We start from the raw sequence: 18,688 nt of genomic DNA on the forward strand, positions 1-18,688 counted from the left end.
GTTTTGGTATGGCTATACACTTACCTAATAGAACATGGTAGTTACACAGATACTTCAGTGGACGCGTCATTTCCAAGATAAGAGACATCTTCAATAAAAGAATATAAACGAATGATGATTTGTCGCGAAGGTCTACAAATTGACGAGACAAACAAAAAACTTGAACTCGGTCTTCTCTAGATAATTATTATTACTACTGGTATATAACAAGCCACTAACGTATACTCCGAGCAATGAACCACAAACACTACTACTACTCCTAGTAGTAGTAAAGTACTTCTAGTAGATATTTTCTCCGGGTCCTTTCTGTTTTCACAATATATACTTTAGTAAGCATACGACTAAGAAGAGTACTTCTTCGCTGTCTGACGTTTAAAGAGTGACTGTAAGAACCTGGACACTGCTATGAGTGAGTGTGTTGTCTATGGTGATGGTAAACGCACGACGAACAATTCTCAACACATGCATATAGTCGGGTAAGTACTCGGCAGTGTATACCGCTGCCGGAAAGAATACGAAATAGGCGGCTTCCCGTTCTGACCAAGAAAAAAAAACCTTTATGAAAACAATCGCATGGGAAAGTTTCAAAAAGTATCGGTCATCTTTTTTCCTCGTAGTGGAGATGACGAGGATAAGCGATTTCACAGTGAATCTATTTTTTTTTTTTGGTCAACGTCCAAATCAGAATTTCCTGTGTAAAGGATTATCGAGTGTATACTGAAGGTATTAAAGGATATATTGAGCTATTTCTTCACCTCTGTCTGCACCTCTCTCTCTCTCTCTCCCTCCACTTCGTAGGTACAAATGAATTCTCTCCTCCCTGATACAGTTAGTATGATTATCTCTCTACCTGCCCTGTTGCAGTCTATTTTCTTGCGGTTTCTCTGCTCCTCGAATTGGGCAGTTCTTTTTTTTTCGAAGTAATTAGCGTCACGATAATATAACTAGCTCTTAACCTTCACTGATGGGGTGCTTTGATCGAATGGATCACCGGAGAGTATACGGTCAATGTCGAACGCTTATACAGCAAAGAGTCTCCGGTAAACTTCACACGAGGCAAAGGAACTCTCTTTTCTGGGTTATGTAAATAAACTTTTACTCAGTAGTTCAAATACTCTCCTCCTTTCTTTTCTATTCCTCGCTTTCCACTTTTTCTTCCTTACTCTCGTTCACTATATCATTTGCTTTATCAATACAACCTGCTGTTGTTCTACTCCCTTACACTTCTACTGTTACTAATAGGAATAATATTCCGTCATAAAATTGTTGATATTTCTATCAAACTTTTTTATGAGTACAATATGTTACCCTTTTCTTGAAATGTACGTGACCTTCACATGAATCATAGTTATACGTCAGCTATACGCGTAACCCCTTTCCTTCTTCTGTACCTTCTTGTCATAAACAGCCGCATGTGGAGAGATATCGCGCGAAGTTCGTGCACTTACAGCTAACAGTGTAAGGAACCTCGCTATAAGGTTAAACAAGAAATGTAACCAAACCCACCAGTACACGGGTATGAGAGCAGTGAGTAAGAGTTGATGAAATCGACTCTGTTTGCTCGGATTGACTCTATAAAATATGAATATTTACACCACTGGAATAAAACACTTGTAAGTTTCAGTTAAAATGTAAGCACGTCTAATATCCGAAACGAGCACTGGCCGAAGTAGAGGTATAAGAACGATTGCGGTAAAAATAGCCGATTTCAAGAGTTTTATTAGTGTTTCGGACACACTCGTACTCCTCCTGCACAGTAGTTAGTACGGTGAACGAAAGTGAAACTGGCGTGACGGGTGATTGGCGAGTAAATTCATACGCATGCTCTGTTTGAAGATTGTCACGGCTTCGCGACTTCGTAGAAGTACAGCTCAACTTTGTGAAACCAACATCGAAATTGAGACTGCTTGCTTGACGATAGCTGCATCAAGCTAACAGCATCCATGTTTGAACCTGCGTTTGCTGATTTAGATGTTTTGTCATGGAAAGGGCGTAGCCTATATAGACAATGCGCACTGTTATTGGGAATATCTAGCATACAGCCAATACATATATATGCTATAAATGTATATACTATATGTATAGGCTATATATACATATGCAATATGTAGGCTATACAGACTATATATGCTTCATATAATTTATATTTAGATATATAAAGATATATATATATATATATATACAGGTGCGTATCCAGGGGGGGCGTTGGGGGCGCGCGCCCCCCGGGTAAGAAAAAGAGAAGAGAAAAAAAAAGAGAAGGAAAAAAGAGGGGAAAAAAAGAGGAGAAGGAGAGGAAGGAAGGGAAAAGAAAAAGAAGAAAGAGAGAAAAAGGAGAAAAAGAGGGAGTAAAAGCAAAACGCGAAGACACCGGGAAGAGAAAAAGGAACAGTAACATCATTACAGCGCTGAAGGGTAGCCAGTGACGGATCAATGATTTCGTAAAAGTGTGACTCACCTTACCCCTTACACCGACAACTCCATTTTTTGACGTTTCCATTTTCCTCTCTCACTAATGATCTATATATATATATACTATTATGGTCTATCATAACGCGTGTGTAGAATTGTGCTATGAAACCAACTGTGGCTGGTCTTGAACTCGACCGTGTCGTCGGGGAACATGAGGCATTTTGGGATGGGGGCGACCGCCCGCCCCCCCCCCCCCCCCATTCAGCATTTTTTAAATGATATCGATAAGTAATTTCAAAATGGAAAGTGCTTAGAGGCAACTTACAAGGCCTGGGAAGTGTCATTTCCAGCGATCTGGGACACATTTTCGGCCAAAATTTGCTTGTACGCTTCGCGCTAACAAATGGTCCTGGGTAGTGCCATTTCCAGCGATCTGGGAGGCATTTTCGGCCAAAATTTTCTTGTACGCTTCGCGCCAACCTATGGTGGCGCTACGCTTAGATAATTTGCCTACAGGATTCGCCCCTCCCTTGGCAAATTCCTCGCTACGCGCCTGTTCGAATTTGTAACGCAAACAGCAGATATCACATCATATCAGTGAGCATGAAAATGGCGTTCCAGGATGAAAAGCCTCAAAACTGTCCGACTTGCCTGAAAATATAACCAAAAATTCAACGTGCTCATGTCAATATCATATAAGCAAGCATCGGTTATTACATCGCATGCCATCATGTACCGTACGGTCCGTTAAAATTGCGCAGTATAACGCGGGATGCTAATGTAAACAACGACATGTCTCATGTAGATGTATAAAAAGCATGGAGGTCCAATTATGTCAAAACTCTCTTTTACATTAGTAATGGCGAATTAGGGCCTGCACCTCCGCCACGCAGTGGCGGAGCGTCCATTTGGTCAGGGGGGCCGATGCCCCCTGACGGACTCAAGTGGACTGCTGGCGCCTTTTCAGCTCTTTACCACTTTTGAATTATTCTAGATTATTGACTTTTTTATTGCGCTCTCATCTACTTATTGACATTTGTCACATTTTGTTGGTGTAATTTGGCGATGACACCTTATTCTTCGTTTATCTGCAAATTAGCCAGGCCCGGAAAGGGTCATTTCCTGCGATCTAGGGAGTATCTTTACTCACAAATTTTCTGTACGCTACGCGCCAACCAGTGGTGGCGCTCCGCTTAGATAGTGTCGAAAGCGCCCCTTCAGACCATTCTCGCCACTCCTGACCAATACCCCTAGCTCCGCCACTGCCGCCGCGCCTCCTACGCCTATGTGTGTAGTGTTCGGTTTCGGAAATATCTGCTATTTTTTCATTTCCTTCAACCAAGTTTTATAATAGCCGTTATAACAGGTTTTAATATTTGTACACCAATAAATTAACTGTGTCTGAATTTTCGAAAATTTCTGACCAACATTCTACGTCACACTTCCCTCTACTCGTGCAATTTTGACCGGTCTGTTAGGGGTTGAAGGAAGTTTTTTCTATATTGGTTGTCCATAGATGAAATTTTGTACAAGATTATGGGTATGTTTTGAAGTGAGTTTATTCACGAGGAATGTGAATTTTCAAATTCTGAACAAATATGGGGCTTAAAACCTTGAAAAGTGGGGCTGACGGGTATTGTGGGCCGCGACGTAGAATCACCTACAAAAGCAAAGACCCACAGGAGATGCGATCAGGTCGAACATGATGTGTGCCGGGTTGACAATCTTCAAAAAGGTTATGGATGGAAAAAAAAACTATTAGGAAATACTTGGTTCTCAGGCAAAAAGTGTACATCTGGTTGGTCATTTCAAGCCCGAGAAGTGCCGTTTCCGGTGATTCTGGGGGGTTTCAAAACCAGAAATTTTCTTGTACGCTGCGCGCCAACCGATGGTGGCGCTCCGCTTAGATAGTAATTCGCGCCCCCCGGGTTTGAAAATCCTGGATACGCGCCTGATATATATATATATATATATATATATATATATATATATATATATATATATATATATATATATATATATATATATATATATATATATATATATATATTGAAACATATATTTATGGTTAGGATCAGTAGGGCAACAAAGGTCGAAACCCAATAAGACTTCAAAACTTTTAATTCGTTGTAAACATGTTACTTGAGAACACAGAATTCTCATGATTTCCTGTTGTTTTGCGTTGAAGCTTCGCGTCACGAGCAAAATGTATACTTGGCGACGTGAAATGTACTAAGTAACTTTTGTTAGTCCAGCCATTGTAACTGTCAATTTCTCGATAGTTGTAAGTGGGATATAGAAGAGCAAACATGTATTCGTCTGACTGTTGCAAGAAATTTGTTTTAGACACAAGCTATATTTTTTATTCAACAGACAAATACACTTGATTTTCTTTCAACGGTTGGTGCTACATTTTACAACCATATCATTTTGTTTTGTGACATTTGTCGCAGTAAATGTTAACGTCACCTGCAGCACCAGTCGCACTCCCACCCCTCCCACCCCTGCTGACGGCCTGTTCACAAAAGCTAGAGTAATATAAACAGGATAGAATTCAAACTAAACAATCACCATTGTATCCTTGGATGATGAAGATGTTTCTGATGAAACCACTGTTCCAAAACGGCCTAACTGATGAGAGGTCCTGTTTGACGTATCTCTTTCTATCACAGAGTTAAGACTTGAAACAAGTCAAAAACTGAAATCACTGAGTCACGTAGGCTACTTGTTATTGCATGTCTTTTAATATTTTTATTACTCATTCCGGTTTTTTGTTTATTGTCTTTGATATAGAAGTGGTACTTATAACTGTTATTACAATTGCCATAACAAGAATTATGACCAATTTTAATATAACCTTACACTGCAACTGTTGTTTTGAGCAAGAATACTGCTTGTATATACTTCCCCAACATGATAACATGAAAACAACGACAAAGGTAAAATATGAGTATCCACATTCCAGTAACACTATGTGACATGAAAAGCCCAGACGGGAAAACAGGACCTTTTTTTTCCATTCTTTAGCTCTCTTGAGATGTTATCCATCAAAGGCATGTTCTGTGACATTAAATAAAGATCGATTATAAAGTATGTTTCTCCTCCTATCGTCTCTCCATATAAAGATACGTCCGACACCGAAACGCAAACCAAGACAGAGAATATCGATGAGCCACTTTGATTCCCCAGAGATACGACAACCCATAAAGGCCATTGTATAGTACCTGCTATATTTCTGGTAATGGCAATAAATGCCAACCACACACTAGCATGCATGGATATCTCAATTCGTCCGTTAAAACAAGTTTCGTTTGTCGGACGACCAAAAGGAGGCGCTTGATTGGTCAATGATTATTAAATGACGATTTTTACAAAATATTGAAATAAACAGTGAAGAGAATCGAATGGTACAGTGTACATTCAATGTTGAAGTTGACAGTGTCCGGAATTCAGTAGATTTCATCCGTTAATTGTTTTTAGTGAAAATTGTAAGTTTGTTTTTCGTTTTAAGTTTGATAATGTACACGACAAGTTTGGATTATGGTGATTATAAGAACGTCTTATTATAGCGCAGAATAGACAAGCTTCAATTAGCAAATCAGATGCGGCCACAATGTTAATACACACTTCGAGGCAACTTTCTCTGATCATCATAAAACATACATACACATGGGAGGGGAACATTCTCTTAACGTCACCCAACAATCGGTAACCATGCCACCGTAGTAAAATTACAACGTGCGCACTGAACTTCAGTGCTCATCATAAAACATACAGAGGGGAGAAGCACCATTCTCTTAACGTCATCTCACTGTTTGTAACCGTAGTAAAGTTACAAGCAAGACTAATGCTCGGCCTATCCCCCCCCCCTCCCCCACACGCAAACACCACTCCCACCGTGCTGCATTCCAGGGTAAACCAGTAAAAACCTTGTTCTTGATAGACTTCGTTATTACACTCTTTCACATTTTTGAAAGATTACCTGTCGTTCTTGTGAACTGTCGATCTATGAACACACACACACACACAGTAGTAGTATCATGGCATATATTTATTCCGTTCTCATGTAGAACCTGACGGAAACTATTTGGAAGCAGAGGATCATTTGTTTTTGCCTGTGGAGGAGTTATAATATGCACAATTACCGCAAATACAAAGGAAATGAAGCCCCGACCTGTCAACTATCCAGGAATCAATAATTTTTGTATTTGAGAAAGAAAGACGTAATTCAGTGAGTGGGTCCTCCTATATAAGGATCTATATTTAAACAGTCTGATTTAGGCCAGACGTATTATCATTATTAAAGTACCACTTCGGTCGGTCAAAATTGAAATATGCAAGTAAATTAGCAGTTCTGCTACTGCACTAAAAGGTGAAATAACACGTCCTGTTAGCATGTTACTTCACGAACATATGAATTTTAATGTTTGGGTAAAGTTTTGTCTGGCAACAGCAGAATATCCGACACTTATCCGATGGCCAAATGAATTGGGTTTATCGTTTTCTCTAAAACACTGTGCAACAATTGTGTCCCACAGAAGAAAATAAAAAATGTTAAAGTAAATGTATTTCGATCAAGATTCGAATTAATAGTACAGTGACTGCTATACGAACTTTCCAATTGTTTCAGATTTCAAGGACGAGTGAACAATAAATATTATCGAGGAAAGTTGACCTTTGCAATGAGCATCTCCCATGATGTCAACCTATATGATTAACTTTGTCAGCTTTCGTCAAACGTGTTCAAATACTTCGTATATATCTCTCCTCAATACCTTATTCCAGCGGTTCTCGATGGGTGGCCCACGGGCCATATCCGGCCCATGAAGTATTTCAATCCGGCCCGAGAAATTAAACATCGGCCAACAAGCTTGCAATTATCGAGAATTATCGAGAAAATTCATCGACATCGTTTCAAAAAGTTGCAAATCACATACCACCAATTATGTCTTTATCTAATCTTTAGTCTTTATCTAAGCACACTCCATTTTACAAAAAAATTCTCAAGGGGTCGGGCCACCCCTCACCTGGGTGACATAACATCTTATACCCCCCCCCCACCCTTTCCCAGCAGTTGTAATCACACATTTAGAATGTGCGGTATCTAGTTGTGTGAATGTGTGAATGTGTGAATATAACATGACTTAGAAAGATACAAAGTTACAACCTACCACAATATGAATTATTTACGGACACCAGTAAAGACAGAGAGAAGAGAAGGAGCTTGAAAACAATTATACTCACTGATGACAATGAAGCTTTATTAAGTTAACTTTGAACTAGCCACCAATAATACACTGTACACAATTTTATGGCGTTAAAATTAATATGCTTAATTTGATTTTCGCTTAAACTTTTAACTTTTTACAAATAAAGGCGAGAAAGGCAACTTAGAAATTAAGTCACTGCTGAAAAAAAAGACGCATAAATTAGTAGCAGAAAAGCATCGCTGATACATCGAACCTTAAACACTAATAACAACGCGAGATATACGTCATCAATGACGTCATAATGCTGATACAAGGAGTGACCTCACATGATGAAGTAAAGAGATGTAACTTGATGACGCTATACCGTGAAGCAGCACGCACAGATAGATAGGGTTGGTTACACATCGCGGTTAACCGACCCTGTGAACCCATTACAGATAGGCACATACACAAATTTCACTAGAACATTAATATTAAAACTCGTGCTATGTGAGGGTTTTTTTTTTCTTTCTTCAGACTACATCACATACGAATGTATACAACCGTGAGAGGTTAAACAATTTTGGTTACTTCTGACCCGAGCTACCGGTAGCTCGCTATTAAAATTGGCAATTCTGGCTACAACAAAGTTTCATGATGATTTAGCAGGAGAGAGATATAGGCACAACATGTACGTATATGTATTATGATGAACAACGCAAATCTTGCCCATGAGGGTACAGTGATACACATAATTACTAGACCACCCCACCCCATAACTTCCCTCTCCCACCGTCACCCCACTATGGCTTCGTGATATCCATACCGAGCTGACAGGCTTTGCTGAAAGGTTAGTCGACAAAACGCACATTTAACAACAAACATGATTTTAACAACCTACTACATGAGTTGATAACTAATTGACTTACACTGCTATCAACCAGCGCTATATCAAACATAATCGTATAAAAGCGAAGTTATCTTTAACGGTATATATTGCTGACAAAATAAAATGAAATTCTCAAAAACAGTGATTACCGTCACAAACTAACACCAAATAATTTGTATAAAAAGGAAAGGGGGAAAAAAGTGTGAAAGGGAAGTTTAAAATCTTACTCGTGCCCGTCAAATTTCTTATTCAATTTTTTTTTTAAATTTTTTATACAAGGTGACCAATGCTACATACAGTAACACGCTAACGATGACTTGCCAAACAGAATAAACGGAATATTGCACGAAATGAGGCAGTGTTTTAGAAGATCCGATATGACGTCATGATGACATCACCATGTCGCTATTCCTACTCAAATACAATGTCATCTTTAAAATCCTTGTAGTGCTTGAAAGTCAAATTTCTGAATTCTTGATGTTCTTTTAAATTATTCAAAACAACACTATAAAAAAAAAACTCGGAAACCAGGCTTGTAAAATACCTATAACACCACCACTAGCCAAAACGCATGTGTGATTGGTCAATGTCATCTCCGATTTCTATGAATCACATTTTGAATGGTCAATAATGAGATATTATATATTTATATATATATATACATATACATATATATATTTCTAACGATTATTATCATTATTTGCTAGGCCATATAAACACAGCTGGTAATCCTCAATTAAACACTATATAATACTACCATAAGTACTTTATTGCGAGAACGATCCTCAATGAATTGCAGCAAAGTTGACGGATATTTGTAATTTAATTGTCATCAAAGGTTACACATGCAGACGGACCTCGCGCACTCAAATACCCAAGGTCAAACATTAACCTAGTCACAACGGGACTCTATATCCAGCGATCCATACCTTTGATAATCATCTCTTTAAAGAAAATCGCGTCTTGTGTTATAATTGTTTTGCCTGAAAATTAATCTTCTCAAAACATTTGCTCTACACCTCAAGGACAATTATTACCTTTATTAAAACACTATACCAGTTTGAACCATCACTAAGTGGTTTTGTATTATGGATATTATACACATAGCTATAGTTGCTAACATGATAATTCTGAATATGATATAAAAACATAAATGCATCTTTCATAAACCAACCGAATATTTTCATCAAGACTATATAATATGAGCTCCTCATTTGTTACAAACTCCAGTGACAAATCATACCCTACTATGTTCATTCTGTCTGTGGAAGCAAGGGCAAGTTTTTAGTCAAGCAGTTATCTTCATTCTCGCAAAACAGCCCTTGAACCCCCATCTCCTTCACTCTGTATCCTCTCACCCTCCTCTGCCAACTGGAACTGCAGAACCCCCCACCCATACGTGTAGGTTGGCTTCAACGACCCCAGGGCTTCAACCCTCCCTTTAAAACACCCTGGATCCACCCCTGATGAAGGACTGATACAGCTTTTGAAATCGACTGGTCACTAAGAAACATCTGATGTACATATCCGGATACACATCAGTTAAAATTGCAGATATATCCTTCTAGAGCATGGACATATCTTTTATACCATGGCCATTCCGTTTTAAGCTCGCGGACACAACCCTTTTTCTTTTTACATCTGCATTAAGTACATCATATATGGTGAGCCATTCGATGTTCTATACGGAATGCCACAAATAACATCCCGTTACCCCTACCCACTAGTGACTGGGCTGTGTTCATGCTTCGTCGCAAGCCATGCGATCAATCTGAGAAAACGTTACTCTTATCGCATCTCTTTGACTATAGGTTGAAGTTCAAAGACGCTTGCTTACTGACTGGCCAAATGGCGAATAATTGACTTCCTGAATGTGTTCAAATGTCACACTCCTACGATACTAATAGCCTTAAAGGTAAAGAGAAGAAACTTATGCTTGACCTGATTTTCAGGTTAACGAGGTCATTATCACTCGGCGGCCATTAAGATCACAGCTACCTGATAACCACGTCTATGTTCGGATATTACGGGATTAGCGAAAAACACGATGCCAATTTAGAATAAAAAAAAGAATGGGTATATGCATGTGCCACCGTTTTTTTGCGATAAAAATAGTAAATGGGTAATGGAGAATGTCATATAACTTAAATACACATGTGATATTTCTCTACCACACTTCCTAGTACTCCTAGATGTGGTACCACGAAGGGAGGGATGGACCAATGGGGTATCAGGTTTACTGTAGGAATGGTAACACAGGATAAGAATGATGTCAATCTTTATCTGTCAGAGATTTCTAAAATCATTACTTCCAGGTTTGAATAAGAAAAGAATGACAGTCTCATCATAATTTTACTGTATGTGTGGTTACTCATGGTGACATTACGATGACATCAAAAGTGGGAACATAGACAACCCACAAATATCTTACCTCTTGCATAAAGAAGAGCTTGAGTATGTAGGCCTAGAAGTTGTCTCTCTGCATGAGCAGTTACTCATGAGTCATAATGATATCAAATTTAAGAATCAAGATTATTGTTTACGTCTTTATATCACTTCATATTAATATGATGGGTTGGCCAGGTGGGGGGGGGGGGGCGGGGAGGGAGAAAGGGGGCACCGTAGGTGCTAAACACTGGCTCCTCAATTGCTATAACTTCATTTAAAGGAAACCATTGCATTTGGGACCAAATTTTCCTTCTCTACGATGACTCATTCAAGTTTGGAGCGAATCGCTGACAAAGCAGCTTTTGCATCCTTTGAAAAACATTTTGTAACTTTTCCTAGCAAATCCTGTTCCACACTTCCCATTAGTACCTCGATTACTTGTGACTCAACGGGGATGTGTAATCACACTTTTCTTAAACTTTCTTATAAAACGTTACAATGAAACAGAAAATATTTAAAGACTCATCCAGATCACTTGCTACGGACAGCTCCAGCAATAGAAATGTGGTTATCAAAGAGAGGAAGAAGAGAGGAAGAGAAGAAGAAACAGGAAAGCTTTACCAAAAGCATTACACATCATGCCAACTTTCAACCAATCCTAGGTGGTGGTATTAACCTGTCTTTCAAAAATGTCCTTCCTAACATACACAACACATTAGTACTGTTAGTGAGAGACCCAAATGTAAACGATGCTATTGGCTATTGAGCTGCGATGAAAAACAAACAATTAAGACAATGCAACCACCCTGGCAACCTCAGGATACTAGGAAAAACATCTCCCCCCCCAAAAAAAAAAAAATTCAAGGTGAAATATAAATTTGAAAGATTGTGGACATTTTCTTCGGAGACTGACTATGGGAACAAATCTTGTCACCTGCACATTTCCCCCACTTTTATTCTGGTTTGAAGGGCCATCCAGGAATGCATCCATCTTGATTTTAAACTTCTACAGAATTCACCCGAAATAATAAATCTCAAGACTGATTCGGTTGACTATCTACGGAGGAAGTATCCAAGTTGTTTCTCTCCAAGTACAGAAAGAAATTCCTGCATCCAAACACAGTGCCATTTCTCTTATATCGAAACCATTGTAGTTGATGGCTAAAAAAATCAGAACAATATCAGACCTCTCCCTACGACAATAAAAAACAGGTTTTGATTAATGTCTACTTCACACAAGGCAAACACATCCAGCAGGATTCATCTCACCCTCCTGATAGAATAGGTCGACCCCACCATGTCACTAAAGTAACCCTGTTTTGATTTGGAGGCACCTAACTTGAAACAACAATCAAATCTGGCAAAAATTATACACTCCGAGGTCTTTAAAGTAAATAAACTACACTGGTAATCACATTCTTCGATAATATTGCCTATGGTAATTGTTTGCTGTTACTTTTCAAGTATTGCCGAGATTAGGCTGGATTTTGACTCTTAACTTTGATAAGTGTCGGGATGATGGAATGTTATTCCTCAACATTACTCTCAGACAGAAAGACAGTATAATAAACTTAAAAAAAGAGACATGAAAGATGGGGTTGTCACTGGAAGTAGACAAAACTGAGTTTCGTTTGTTGTAACAGGCTCGTGGAATGCTAGTCGAGACCCCCATAAATAACTAAATTAATATCTGCCTACTCTGACTAACCCCTCTTCACCATCCTCCTACATACCCCCCGCACCCCCCCAAAAAAAAGAAGAAAAAACCCACAGTATTACTATTTAATTCATTTCCCATTTCAGTTTAGTTGGCACCATTTCCCCTCAAATATCAAGAAATTACTGTTACAATTGTAAATCCAGAAAATTTGCCCTTCTTTTGCACAATTCAACAACTTCACAGTTTCACTTGAAAGCATTATTACTTGAATGACAAAGATATATGTTGAACACGAGTGCCTGTAAATCGCTACAACCATTGAGCGTGACAAGAAAAATCCCCCCAAAATAAACTGATATGCCACCTAAGTTTCCTTCCGACCTGAATAATCACATCAAAAACATCCACAGGGATAATTTGGTGACAAAGACTGCTGTACGATTATTATTATTATTATAATTTTTTGGTTGTTGCAACTTTCGCTTTCATATTTACTGTCATTTATGTCAGTGAACGAATCAAGAATGCACCTGACGTTATGGTTAAATTCAAACCGCCAACGTTTTGGAAGCTCTCAGAAAGCTCGGTAGAAAGGACACAACCTACGTTATCACAGAGATGTTACTCTTAACAATCGCAACACTTTTCCCAGCAAGAAATACTGATACAAATAATTTGAATTTTTCATCATTATGTAACACACTTGTGGATAAACTTGGTTTTGAAATAACACTTAAAATATTACCACGTGAAACAACTCTACATACAAGCAGAGAAATATTTTGACGGGGACACACCTTGATCGTAACGATTTTGACAGACAATTGTTCAAGGTGCCACTTTTGATTTAGCAACTGACGGAAACGACCAAAAAATAATCACACCAATTTTTCTTCATACATTGCACATCGTAACTTAGTTTTAACTTTAGTTTGAAGTTGTTAAAATCACAACTTGATGAATACTAGAGAACTGTGCCGACACCATCAACATGGTATGGGGTATTAAACTGAGCCCCTCCCCCACCTCCCCCGCCCCCATGGGTTAACTTTCTTTTGAAACTTTCGATGCTTTACTCCCATCACTTTCGGGTACGACAGACATCAAACACTTGGATAAATATTGAGGATGAAGTAGATGAAGACAACGATGATGACGATGATGATGATGATGGGTCAAGCGTGAGACATTCAGCTGGACAAAGAGGGAAGGCTGGCAATGATGACCACTTCAGAAAGAACATTACTCCTATCCCAATATGGTTACATCTTTTCAAAGCATTCCTTTGTATTCGTCCATAATGTAATGCCCTATATTGGATGGAAGAGAAAAGAAAAGAAGAAAAAAAATTTATCTCTGTTTGACAGCCTGGGAAGTATTTTGACCTCACAATACACTGACATCATGAAAATTTTGTTTCATTAATACAGGGTTTTTTCATCATTTTTGGCTTCTCTTTAAACACTTTTTTTCAAAGGCATCAAAAGGATACTTTGAAATGAATTGTTTTACACAGAAAAGCAATAAGTCGACAGCAAACAAATAAAAGCAAGCTAACTTGAAAGGATAAAAGGACTTGTCCTTCATTGCAACACATTTTTCTACTCTTTAATCTTTATACCGGCGATAGTCGAAAAGTGTATAAACAGATACGCTAACCTGGCAGGTTGATATACTTTTGGAAATTTCATTCGGCTGGGAAACAACAGCCTCTTTAGCCTTGTTTTGTTTCAAAACAAATCGTGAAATGTATTATACAGGCATAACAAACCCTCTGATAGATTAACCAGGTTTAGGTCATATTTATAGCCCCACCATCGATGATCCAATTTCTAAACTCTTTACACTTGAACACATGAAACTGTTTATTCTCCCTTTCCTAAACCAATCACTACTGCTTGAACTTGATCCCTGTCTGCGAATGATCGTTGTTGTATCTTTCTGGCATTTTTGTTCTCGACAACGATAATGCAACTGGTCACAGCTAATGCTAAGGTAGTAGAACTACCTACTGTAATGATTTTGCAGCCTTCTCTCTGGTTAAAACAGTGTCATGAAAACCAACTGAAATGTCACGGGACCGAAAGTGGAGCACAAATATGTGGACATTTTGTTTGTTTGTGTGTTTGTCTGTTTATTTCTTGTTGTTTGTTTGCTTGCTTGTTTGGTTCTTGTTGTTTGCTTGCTTGCTTGTTTCCACTCAACTTCCACATTCACACAGAATAGAACTAACTTGGTGAGATTACATAACAATATGGACTATAGAAAGTCATCTTTTTGCAATGTTCTTCTGAAATAAATTTAGCCTTATTCTCTAAATAAGCTATTCTATAAATTAGGTATAACATTTATAAAACATTGAACACATCTTAAGAACACAGTCCTTGTAACAGAATCAAGGGGGGGGGGGGGGGGCGACTGTGTTAAAGTTCTCATTGGAGACATACGTACATCTTGTTGTCATTAATGACGGATCTCTTAAAAAAACGAAGGGAAAAGAAAGGTGAAATAAAAACACTGTACAAACTGATCTCAAGAACCAAAGTCACGTGAGATAGAAGGACAGAGTCTGAAAACATTTTTGTTGGGACATCGCTTTGCCATAATCTGCTACTCATCAATAGATTGAAACTAAGTAAACTGAGCAGCCCTGTTTGCAACTAAGTCACCTTGAAGTGCGCATCTGGCTATAAGTATGTTGATAATAGCGTTGTATATGTTTCTGTGTGTGTGTAGGGGGGAGGTCGGGGGGGTAACATTGATTATGTATCTATTTTGTAGCGTGGGGTCCCTTCCGCTTCTCTTTCTGTTCCTGTTTTCACTCCGGGAGTCGTGCTACCCCGTCAAGGCCCCCCCGAGTGTCTCCAGTTTACGTCCTTTTGCATCGGTGTATCATTGTTCCAATCCATATTCACTCGTTGTACTTTCTTGTGTGTGTGTTGTGGGTGTTGGTGTGTCAATGAAAATAACACTGCTGCCGACGGTACAAACTGCAGTTTATACTCACCCGCTTGGCCATCTTAATCTGAAGAACGGCGTAACTGATGAAGAGTTCCTTCAGGTCCGATCCTTTCTGCTTTTTGAATCTTTCCACTTCGCTGAGGGCATGTTCCATGAAACTCCTGTTATTATGGAGGAAGTGATAGTCAGACCATAGCAACAATTAACCCAACACAGCAGGAAGGGGTAAGTTTCCTCAATAACGGCATCATTGAAAATTAAAAAAACACCGTTCATGTGGAATGAAAGCCAGGTGGGATATTTTTTCACAAATTAACCTTTTAGAATGTATAAATTTAGGGAGGATGTTTTAAAATCGCCGAATATGTAGCTATAAGGATGTTTATCTGTCACTGTGGGTGGAAGGTTAACGGCTAATCAATATCATAGAGCTAAAAGCGGTACGTGGCAGAACTGGGTTTTTCGGAAGAGACAAAACCCCCCCCTCGCCCCCCCCTCGTCTGCGTCGATTAATCGATTCCGTGGGCTTGGTGTTGTGGATGACCATGAGACAATTAACAGAAACAATTATTTGGAAATGTTCACAAAGTGTTCACAAAGCGTAAACTAAGTGGCACTTAAACCGTTCTGATCTTCTCAACAAATCTATGTCAGGTAAGTCGTTAACGTGTCTGCTAATTGATTCACCCGAGAGGCACCTTCCATCCCTTTCTCTGCTCAATCTATTTGTAATAATAATCGCAGTACGTGATTTTGATACAGTGTCTGACTATCCTTCCCACTCTCACCTTTCTTGACTACAAAGAAAGTTTATTACAGTACAACATGTTGCACTCTTCTAGAGATACACAAGCAACAGGTGGTTTTTTCAAAATGTTTTTCAAGAGAGTTCTAATTTTATTTCCTTCGTTATTTATGTCTTTAGCAGAAATTTCTTTGATTTGGTGGATGGCAATTTTGATCCACAACTTTCTGATGATTATTTTTCTTTCCCCCGAGTAGTTTCCCTAACATTTGAATTACCGTTAATCTGGTCACATTTAGACACTATATATGCATATGGAAATATTTCAAACTAGTTAATCAAAGCCAGCCACTTAAAGCAGATTGTTCGGCAATTTTCAATATGGAAGTAAAATGACTTATAACAGAGTAAAGGTTGCAGCTAATAAACCCTCTGAGATTGTTTTCACCGAATCAATAATACTTCTTTATTACTTTGTTTGCTTCCTTATTAATCATAATTTCACCGAATCAATGTTACTTTTTAATTACTTTGTTTGCTTTCTTATTAATCTGACAGATACAGTAAATGGCAAAACTGTTCCAATAGGAAGTTGAATAAGGTCAAGCAGATGGAATGTTCAGCAATCTTAGGGATATTTCAAGTTTGAGTATAAAAGTTACAAGGTTTTCAGTCATGTATCAAGGCAAGGCCCTTCTCATACCATTTTTATAAACATGGTCATTGGTAACTTGTCACCCCCCCACTCCCCACCCACACACCCAGTTTGCTCCTGTGGGAGTGGGCGGGGCACTACCACAATAGGGTGTAGCCACAAACCAGCCCCTGCCACTACGTATATTTACAACTGACCTCGCAGAGGTCCCCATTTTACACACCTCGGTAATGGAGATAAAGTGCCTTGCTCAAGGACACAACGTAATGAATTGGTCAGGAAACGGACCTGCGATAATTTAGATCGAAAGTCCATTTGCTTTAGCCATGATGAAGGTTTTACCACATACAGTAGTTTACCATAGACTTTCTTAGAAGAACCATTTGAATTCTTTGCAATTCTTTCAAATGCCTTGAACATACAACTCTCTCTCTCTCAGAAAAAAGTTACAGACTTTCACACATTCTGTAATATTTTATGAATTTAATAATCCACTGTTTCTTTGATCTGAGAAAGGTAGCCTTGGCAACACGAAGTAAACAAATGCACCAATATTTCCCAGGTCTTGAAGAAACCGCACAACAGAATATGAAAGGGAAGTTATTGGCTTCATGGGTAGGGTGTTGAACTCACGTAATAAGTTGTTAAGCATTGTAATCAGCACTTCAATTGAAATTTTCTTTCCATAATTTTATTCATTTTCTTAAAGCAGTTGCTGTGTTTCATGCTCTAGAAGCAATTACAAACAAGAACAAAAAAAACAAAAAAGATATATTGCACTTCCACATAGATTCACTCAAGAATTTAATACAAAGTTATCTAACACACTACAAAGAAGACCTTGCCCTAAGAGGCATTTCAATTTCATAACTAAAGGGAAAAAACCCCCCAAAAAAACAACAGATTTTAATGATCATAAGCACCGTCATCTTTGATCGTTCTATGCAAAGTAGGGTAGGTGTTGGAAAACACTGGCACGGAATCATGAATGTTTTATTACATCTAGTCTCAGTGAACATTAATATCTTGACCACTATTTTCCAAATGCTTTGCACCAATTTAAGACATTTTTTTGGGACAAAACATACCAAGAAATTAATTCGTAAGTAACATCTGGAGCCCTAGCATTCAATTTTCGTTTGCTTGGTGACCCCAATTTTCAACTGTTCACGCATCTTTGTGACCCTTCCGTAGTGGATGGTGTGATGTGGGGAAGGGGCCCTACTGGATGGGGCCCTATGGGGAAGGAGGTATCTTCCTAACTTTTGAAAAACTAGACAGGGTTATGGGGTGCTCAGTGACAAACATGCTGTTATGTTTTGCAACTTTTGTCAGAAGTAGTTTATGTTCAAGTTTTTCCCACTTTTATGTACAAAATCTGGATTGGATTGCCCCCCCCCCACCCTCCCCTCCACCTTCCAAAGATTTTGCGACCCTCAAAAACCTTCTGGTGAGCATAAAAAGGGTTGTGACCTGCAGTTAGAAAACCAAGCACCTAGAGTATCACTACATTCTTTGTTTTTGGCTTTCCCCAAAGGAACATTCATTAGCAGGTAATTAACACTTCTTATAAATTTATGAAACATTTCTCTGCCCAGACTCTTTTCATAATTATTCCTCTTAATCACACCCCAAAAAAAAGAACAAAAAAATGGGGCAAAACTCATAAAATTCACAATATCCAACTTTCTTTATTCACTAATCGGCGAGGAAGAGAGAAACTAGTTAATAAGCCAAACGTTGCTATGTACAGCATTATGATGGATTCATGTTGTATCACATCGCGTCCAAA

The 18,688-nt window shown here is 38.6% G+C and overlaps 2 protein-coding genes across 2 annotated transcripts in view; both read right to left on the bottom strand.

Moving 5' to 3' along the window:
• LOC139966644 (TGF-beta receptor type-2-like) overlaps positions 1-1,999 on the bottom strand; it is a 33,108-nt gene extending 31,109 nt beyond the window's left edge. Inside the window, exon 1 of the mRNA XM_071969891.1 lies at positions 25-1,999. Coding sequence (XP_071825992.1) covers positions 25-88 — 64 coding nt within the window. The 5' untranslated portion in view covers positions 89-1,999. The remainder of the gene's footprint in view (positions 1-24) is intronic.
• A 5,634-nt stretch (positions 2,000-7,633) lies between these two features.
• The window catches only part of LOC139966647 (sorting nexin-4-like), a 37,374-nt gene continuing 26,319 nt past the window's right edge, over positions 7,634-18,688 (bottom strand). The window contains exons 11-12 of the mRNA XM_071969895.1: positions 15,543-15,657; positions 7,634-13,845 (exon numbers count right to left, since the gene is read on the bottom strand). Of these exons, the coding sequence (XP_071825996.1) occupies positions 13,798-13,845; positions 15,543-15,657 (163 nt within the window). The 3' untranslated portion in view covers positions 7,634-13,797. The remainder of the gene's footprint in view (positions 13,846-15,542; positions 15,658-18,688) is intronic.

Source organism: Apostichopus japonicus, chromosome 4, assembly GCF_037975245.1.
Source record: "Apostichopus japonicus isolate 1M-3 chromosome 4, ASM3797524v1, whole genome shotgun sequence".
Classification (NCBI taxonomy): domain Eukaryota; kingdom Metazoa; phylum Echinodermata; class Holothuroidea; order Aspidochirotida; family Stichopodidae; genus Apostichopus; species Apostichopus japonicus.